We start from the raw sequence: 8,946 nt of genomic DNA, 5'->3' as shown, positions 1-8,946 counted from the left end.
GAAATTTGAGCCAGAAAGGCAAAAAGTATAGTTAATAATTTTAAGACACATAAATGTCTTGCATTTCTGCTTTTATGTATAGTTGAAACTTATCTGTTGAATTTTTCCTCAAGAAATGAATCTCAGTTTCAATGTTCTTGTGCCTTTTTTACTCTGCTGTTAATGCAGAGGCGGCTTCATTGAGAGTAGTTGGTCATTTTCCTTTTTCTTGTGAAGCGTTGCCTACTTAGCACACTGTGAGTCAGATCAGACTGCTGCTAACCAAAAAGGAATTTTATTTTTATAACTTGTTGTACACTTTAGTTTTTTCTTATTTAATACCTTCACTTTTGTCATCTTTTTTTGAACCACTTCAAATTTGTAAGAGTATATTTAGAGTACCATGTAGTATTTCCTGCTGTCTATTAAGATGTCATCTGAGAAACAGATGAGAGCATCAAATAAACTTTGGATAGTTTTAACAGAAGTTTAAGATAGTTTACCTTTTACTAGGGAATGGTGCGAAGATGAGAATATCCCTAATAGGCATTCCTAATCTGTAATGTCTTTTCATCTTCAGTGAAGTATATATTTTTACTGAAAAAGTGACCTGAGTGCTCACTAAGTACAGTTACTGCCTGTGTGAAGTTTTTTGCTTTTTTTTGTGGAGGGTTTTTTTTTCTGTTTTGTTTTGTTTCTCTTCCCCCCTACCCCTCCACCCCATGGCATAGCCAAGCAAACAAACACAGACAGATAACATATTTCCTTGCAATTGCCAATTTGCTGGGGATGACAAGAGTCTCAAAGGAAGCATGAGGTTGAAGAGCATGGGTTGGGGGCTGAGTGGATGGAGTTAGGTCCCTTGATGGACTGGGTGGCAGAATTTGGTAGGAGGCTAAAGGCAGTGAGCATCATGGAGTTGTGATCCTACTTCTGGGATCTCTGACAGTGTGTGTGGCAGGAGAATATGGAAGGAGATAACACCTCCTGCATGTGAATGTGGATTTACACAGAGCATATGTCTGAAGCTATTATCACGGCTATTGTTATCACTGGTTGGGGTGGAGGTGTTCTTTGCAAATTCTGCAGAGTTCAGGAACCCTGCTGTAGTAAGTTCTTCTACACCTTGCTTGGAGCAGCTTGAGAAGCAAATCTCTAAAAGCTTCTTCACTCCCCTTTTGCAACGGAATACTCATAGTGAAGAGCTATGTCTTCCTTAAATGGCAGGGTTCATAATCTCAGTCACCTTTGTGTTGACTTAAAGTTATATTTACTTTTAGTAACATCTCTGGAAGTGCTTGAGGCAAATCAGTTTGGGGCTTATTACACAAATAAGTAGTATTTTTTGGAACTGCATACTATTTTGATTTTATGAGGATTCCAGCAATACTATTTCTTTTTTGTTTTAGGTGTACAGGATTGGTACAACTCATTTGTTATTCCAGATAGATAAAAGTAGCTTATATCTATAGTTTTTTCAACTTTTCTAATTGCTGTCACAGACTAGAACTGATTGTGCTCTGGGGTGGCACAGATCTCTGTATCACTCAGGCCTTATTATCAATACGTTAACAGTAGATAAAAAAGTGGTCCTTTTGAATAGGAGCTAATTTCACATCACCTCGGAATAGCACTCTTTTTTTTTTGTACTTTGTGCAATTATGTTCTTTAGTCTTATTGCTCAGAACAAGGTAAAGAATCCTATAATCAGTTTTATTTTATTAGGTCTGTTTCTGTTAACTAAAGACCATTTCTTCCTGTGACAAGCAAGTCAGTGATGGCAACAATCAAGTAGCATTTGTCTTACATTGACATGTAGGCATTTTAAAATTTTTCATCTCTGTATTGTCTTTTTTAATGATACATTAATTTTGTAATGTATTATTAATAGATTGTCACCCATGCATGTCTTTAAAAAATTAATAGTATCAATGCATGTATCTCAGTGTTCATCATCTTGTTTTTATTAATCTAAGACAGAAAAATAATTTTCAAACCATGATTCAGAAAAATTATTTAATTTACAAGTTAGCTATTACAAATCGACACTTTTCCTTTGGTAATAGAATCCTCTGCAGTGGAATTCCTACTGCTATTGTGGTCCATTACAAGCACAAGATTACATCTTTTCACTTGTCACTGATTCTGCATTTTGACAGGGAAAAAAAGAAAGGTTTGCTGTTAGAATGTTGCCAAGCAACCAAAATATTAATTACTCCAATTTCTGGATTTTTCTTGTGTGATGTATATCAGAGGGTTTCTCCTACCTTGATGAGAGACAGTCTAGATGAAGTTACACTCCATAGCTTTACCATTTCTAAGATTAGTAAGTAGCTTAATTTCTCCCTGTGGAGTTTCATTTCAAAACCAAAGACACTTTTTTTTTTTGTTCCCTGAGGATAATTATCAAAAATCACGTCACAGATGATCATGTCTTCACAAGACATGAGATTGGGCATGTTTTCTCCTTTTTGTTTTCTGAAGTTAAATTTCTCTTTCTGAAATGGAAAGCTTATTTCTGTCTCTTGGAGTGGGCAAAGATAACTTGCTGCGTCTTAAAAATCCTGCATGCTGTTACTCATGTTTACTGTTATTTGGTATACTCCCTTTTAAGTATCTTCTTCCAGTACAACTAACTGATGGGAGTACCAAGTAACTACTTGTACTTGGTATTTAAAAAATTATTTATTAGATGAACTTGGGTGGAAAAGATGAAGTGGAGATAGACTTAAGTGTGTGGAAGTTATGGTAAGATTTATGCTTGGGGGTAGATGAAGAGAGAATAAATGCTTTTAATAACTTACCCAGTTTTTTGTCCTGATTTTGTTGTACATTCCTGTAATTTTTTACTTCCGTGGAGCTTTTTCGTTTTGCAGTGGCAGCCACAGATTTCCTATGGAATTATGTGGATTTCAGGGTCACTTCCCACATTAGTCATTGATTTCCTCTCGGGGCACGTGCCCAGCACAGAGCCACAACTTCTTTCTGGATTCCTAATCTGTGTTTTATATGTAGGGAGCCAGGAAAAACCTCAGCAGCAATATGGAGAGTGCTTCTCGTTCTGCAGCCCTGCAAGGCCAGGGTGTATAACAGCAATTGTACTATCAATGCATGGCATAGGAGATGGTTTCCTGTTGACATTGGGTTTGTATCTATGTCTGCAACAGTGTAATAAAATATTTGCTTATGTCTGTACAATAATATTTTGGAGGACTTGCTTTAAGAAATGTCTGCCTGTTTGATCAGACCTTGGAGTTCCCAGGTACGAATGCATATTCTAACCAGATCATTGTTCCATGTCTGGGTGAGATCAAAAATGCACCAACCTTCATGATACACCAATTTCCAATTAGAAGAAACCTGGATATATGGGTCGGAGAAGAGCTACTCACTGCTCTGAAAAGGTGCTTGTTCTGAATGGTTAAATGAACAGTATTCAGATTGTTTTGGGTAAATTTGAGCAGGTAGCGGGGGTTGGGTTGTGTAACATAAATTCCAGTGGACAAGTAACTGTATAGGCTAAGAGAACTTCAGATGTGAACACTTCATAGGGTGAAGCTAGCAGTAGTTTGAGGAGACGGGTGTTTCTAGCTGTTTTATTCAAAGTTGAAAACAGGCTTTTCCTTTATAAATGCTCCTTTACTTTTAGTAAATACAAGATTAGTTTAAGTGCAATATCGCACTAACTTTTTGTTTTGTTTTAATTTTCTAAAGGAGTTGATGACCAAGCTGATAACAGAGACACCTGACCAGCCAATCCCATTTCTAATTGATCATCTCCAGTCCAAACAGGGGAACCGCAGTCAGCTTCAGAGAACGTTGTCTGGCTCTGCTGCGCTTTGGGCAGAGAGTGAAACATCAGGTATGTTCTGTATGCTGGAAAGGGTTAGTCTCCAGTATAATCTTCCCACATGTTCGTCCATGATTTCCTGGATGCACGTGTACCTATTGAACAGGTACTACTCTGTGGTTTTGAGCATGCACAATAAATCCTGTTTGTCCAGTATATACTGAATTTAATAGATATTGTTGTCTATCAGCTCAGCCTATTTACGTATTATGTGAGTATGGGTCAGAGTTACAGGGTGGAAACAAAACCCAATCTCAATGAGAAAGAAGGTGCATATAAAGGTCCCTTGATTCACCTGCTGTTCTCTTTGCTTTCCCTTTCTCTTTGCTTTTCTTTTTCCCTCCCGTGGTGTATTTGTGCTTGAGATTAGTCTCTACTGAGGTATTTTCTTTAATCATACACATTTTTAACAACCTATCATTCCAACACTTAACGAGAAGATGCTATTACTACTTTATGAACTCCAGTGTGAATAATTTATGATTGTAGATCTTCAGAAGCATAAATAAAATTTCTGAAACCGTATCTGCTCTGATTCTAAAGTAGAAATTTTAGCTTTGATATTCTGGTACAAGCTACTATTAGAATGTTGGTTTTGTATTTAAAAATTGACTGATGATCTGTTTCAGACTATAATAGATCTCAAATAGTTGCTGATAGTCAAAATGTTAGTTGCCTGACAAATCAACTTTTTATTTATATCAAATGTAAAGTTTTAAGCATAGGCTGTCAAACGTGTAAGCGAATAAAAGGAGGTTAAGGACTTTTTCATAACAGAAAATAAGACGTTATGTTTTTAATGAAAAACATATTAATGAATTTCTAAATTTTGATGTTTAGGAGACGGAAGAAATATATGAAGTTTAGCATAAATCAGAAATAGGAGAACAAAAAGAGCTGACTTTGGTTTGAACTGATAGGTCTTGTTTTTTCTGGATTAATTGTTTATTAAGTCTTTGAAAAATGACCTACAAATGTTATAATTGCCTGATTTGATTCTTTTAACAGAAAATAAGGAGAAAACAAGGAGAGATTTTAGAAGTTACGATAAACCTTGGCAGGTAAATGCAAAAAAGCCTAAAAAGTCAAAGAGCGACCTTGCCGTGTCCAACATTTCTCCACCATCACCGGAGTCCAAGTCATGTAAGAAAGCTTCACTACATCATTAATTTGTGCATACTTCCAAACCCATAGTATGTTTTTCTGTTGAATTAGGATTAAAATGGAAAGCAAACTATGAGCAATTGAAATGGCTAGATATATATATTAGAAGAGTTTGATTCTTGCTTTACTTTCACTTGAATTATGAATATTTAATGCCCTATGTTGTCATCTATAGATAGGATTCTAGACAGATAGATAAAAAACCAGAAGAATATCTGGGTGTCATGCACAATTTTGTGTTCAGATACTGATTATGATTTGATGTTTTAGTTTGCATTGCCGTTTTGCATGTGTAAAATCTCTTATGTTTATATTGGTTCTAGTAACAGATTTTTTTCAGTGGAGGCAATGCAGAACTATGAATTATGAACAGATACTGTTCATGATATGGGGGCAGTGTCAGCAGAACAGGTGTACTGCTCTGAGAGTTGCTGAAGGAATCTAAATGTACACTGAAAGAAAAGGCAGAATAGAAATTGAGTGACTGAAGAGAATATTGTCAATGACCGATAAAATAGATGTAGTAAAAACACAGGCAGCAAGGCTTAATGAAATACAGTGCTTCCTATGTACTGGCTATTGAAGAAATTTAATTTTTAAGCTTGATTTTTAATGGATTTTTTACACAAATAAATGTATCTACAATATACATACAAATATATGTATAGGTACACACACACAGAGAAGTGTGTATACAAGATTTATTCTCCAAAATAAATTGCAAAATTATATTTTCTTCTGTTGACTATTGTAGCTCTTTGAAATTTTTATAATAGCCAAATTTTTTTAATAATCTGGAGTATGATTAGGTGGACCAGATGAGAACAGAGATATATAGTATGCTGCAATAGAAGGCTTGCTGTCTTTTCTCTAAAAGCAAGATGGGGAAGTCTAGACTTCAGTGGAGTCAAAAGAAAAATCTCCTAGTGACCTCAGGTCAAAATATAGCACAGCAATGGTTAAAGTAAATCATGATAGATTTATGCAATAGAGACACTGTGCTTTTGCATAACTAACAGTCTTGTATGGTTATAAAACCTTTTTGATTAAGAATAAATAACTGTAACAAGTGAAAAATAGCTGTACAGGTAGCTGTGTCCCACAGCACAGCTTTTCTCAGGACTGTATTGTCCTAGCAAGATTTATGGATTATTTTTTCTGGAAATGGAGCATGTGTCTCTGTTTCTTCTTCATGAAACACATTCCCTGCTTCAAAAAGACTCAAATTTGATCATCAGTTCCACTGTGCCTCTCTATGGGCACATGCATTTTTAAGTCAGTCCAAAAATAGCATGTGGATTTTCATTCACTTTCAAGAGTAAATAGGGATATTCAGAGAAGTGGTCATAGTCACTCATAATCTGAGTCTAATCTAATGGTCTTTGCTGGATAACAGCAATTTATGGAGATACACTTTTAGAAACAGTGGCCAAGGGTGTTGTGAGCTGTTCCTATCATCATACTGTGTTCTTCTCCTCCCTCTCAGTGCTTGCACTTCAGATTCTGTGTTACGCATCATGTAACTTCCATGCCATCTCCTAAAGATCTTAAGTTCTCAGTCTTTAGCCCAGGTAGGGTTGTGACATCATGTCAATCCCTTCATTTGTGTGCCTACTACAAGTTTCATGCTTGTTGGTCCTTAGGTTGTCCCAGGAGAGGGACAAAGAGGAGGCTGGGCACTCTATAAACTACCAGGTTACATGTCAAGCAAGGAAATAATTTATACATCCATAATAAGACTGGACTCAAGGATCTGTCCTTGTAGACTGAAGGGCATCTAATAATGCTCTTCAATTGGTAAGGCTTGCTTTCAAGCTACCCACGTCCTTAAGTCTACCAGCAGAGTTACATGGCACTATATGGGATTCATTCTAAGCATGCTGAGAGGGGAGACTAATGTCATTGCAAAGCCATTCTATCATCACTGAAAGGTCATGATGATTGTGGGAAGTTCCTGATAACTAGAAAAAGGCAAACATCACATACATTTTGAGGAAGAGCAAGAGGATGACTTTGGGGACTACAAGCTGGTAAGCCTAACCTCACTCTCTGGGAAGGTTATTGAGCAAATTTTCCTGGAAGCTGTTCCCAGCCACAAGAAGGAGGAAAATGTGATTGGGAACAGCAAGCATGGATATATGAGTTCATACATGCCTGATCAGATCAACCTGATTGCCCCCTTAGATGAAATAACTGGCCCTGTAATCAAAGAAAAAGCAGTGGATGTTTAATACCTTGACTTTAGCAAAACCTTTGTCAGTCTCCCATAGTATCCTTATAAAACTCAATTGGTGAGATATGGACTAGATAAGTGGACAACAAAATGTGTGGAAAGTTGGTTCAACTGTTGGGTTCAAGGGGTTGTGACTGGCAATGCAAAGTCCAGTTGGAAAGCCTATCACTAGTGTCGTGCTTAAGGGACTGGTACTGAGACCAATACCATTTAGAAGTCTTTCTTAATGTCTTGAATGATGAGGTAGAATGTTCTCTTAGCAGGTTTGCAGGTGAGACCAAATTGTGGGAAGTAGTTGGTATTCTGGGTAGCAGGACTGCTGTTCAGAGGAATCTCAACAGGATTGAGGAATGGACTGAAAGGAACCTCATGAAGTTCAACACAAGCAAATACAAAATCCTGCATCTTGGATGGAATAACCCTGAGCAATAGTATAAACTGGGGTCTGAATGGCTAGAAAGTAGCTCTGCAGAAAAAGACCTGGGGTGCTGATGGACAAGAACTTGAATATGAACTAGCTGTGGCTGTGTGCTCTTGTAGCGCTGAAGGTGAGCTGCATACTAGGCTGCATTAGCAACAGTATAGCCAGCAGAGTTTATTTTGCACTATTGGGATGGCATCTGCAGTACATCATGATAGGCAATGGTGTCTAGCAAGTCCAGTGGAGGTCCACCAAGATGATGAGAGGGCTAGAGCACATGATGGACAAGGAAAAGCTGAAGGAAACTGGTTTGTTCATCCTGAAGAAATGAAAGCTAAGGGGAGATTTCATTGTCACCATCAGCTATTACACTGGAGGGTGGTAGAGAAGACATAGCCAGATTCTTCTTGAAGGTGTGTAGTGAAGGGACAAGAGGCAACAAAAATTATACTGTGAGGGTGGTCAAACACTGGAGCAGGTTGTCCAGAGAGACCGTGGAATCTCCATGTTGGGAGATACTCAAAACTCAACTGGATAGTCTGAGCAACCTGCCCTCAATGGACCACTTTTGAACAGTAGGTTGGACTAGAAGACTTTCAGAGGTCCTTTCCAGCCTAATTATCCTCTGATTCCATGCTTTTCTATTTACGCCCTTTTCTATTTTTTTGTCCTTACCACTGTTTTAAACCTTGATTCCTCCTATTATTTTCGTGACTTACTCACCCCTGCAAATATTTGTCTCTGCAACTTTTTGAAAATACCTTGTCTATTTGAACTACATTTTTTTTAGTTGCTATCAGAGGCTGGTTTCAGCCATGTGCCTTTTTGTCATAACTTGCTGCTTCTCTTATTTTCTGCCAACAACCAAATTAATACTGACTCTTCTGACTTTTTTGTGCTGGGTTTATGCCAAAATCGGGGGTACCGTATGCCTCTTCGAACACTCAGATCAGCAGAAAGAAAGCATGTACAGAAGCCATTTATTACGCTGTCCAGACGTGCACAGCATATTCCATTTGTTTTGTGCCTTCAGCATGTACCTCAAACATTTTTGGGTGCCACTGTACATTTTTTTCCAAAGCTTCTCCAAAGAGGTAGTAAGGACTCATCTGAGAAACAGAATGTTTTGGGCCTGCTGAGACCTAAAGATTTACTCTCAGATTTGTGTTTAAAACAAACAAAAAAACTGCACACCCAACAACATATAAAGCCCCCCAAAACTGCCAAAACAAACCCAAAATTTAGTGGAGTCCATCAGCTGTAATGTGTTCTGTTGCAGAGCTTTCATCTTATGACTCT

General features: G+C 37.5%; 1 protein-coding gene across 1 annotated transcript in view; it reads left to right on the top strand.

Moving 5' to 3' along the window:
* Positions 1-3,699: 3,699 nt before the first annotated feature.
* Positions 3,700-8,946, top strand: part of LOC104069127 (chromosome unknown open reading frame, human C8orf34) — a gene marked incomplete at its 3' end in the record, with an annotated part of 36,021 nt that continues 30,774 nt past the window's right edge. Inside the window, exons 1-2 of the mRNA XM_009587522.1 lie at positions 3,700-3,841; positions 4,838-4,972. Of these exons, the coding sequence (XP_009585817.1) occupies positions 3,700-3,841; positions 4,838-4,972 (277 nt within the window). The remainder of the gene's footprint in view (positions 3,842-4,837; positions 4,973-8,946) is intronic.

Source organism: Fulmarus glacialis, unplaced genomic scaffold, assembly GCF_000690835.1.
Source record: "Fulmarus glacialis isolate BGI_N327 unplaced genomic scaffold, ASM69083v1 scaffold17181, whole genome shotgun sequence".
Lineage (NCBI taxonomy): Eukaryota > Metazoa > Chordata > Aves > Procellariiformes > Procellariidae > Fulmarus > Fulmarus glacialis.
Note: the sequence above shows the minus strand (reverse complement) of the source record. Positions and strands in the feature narration are given on the sequence as shown.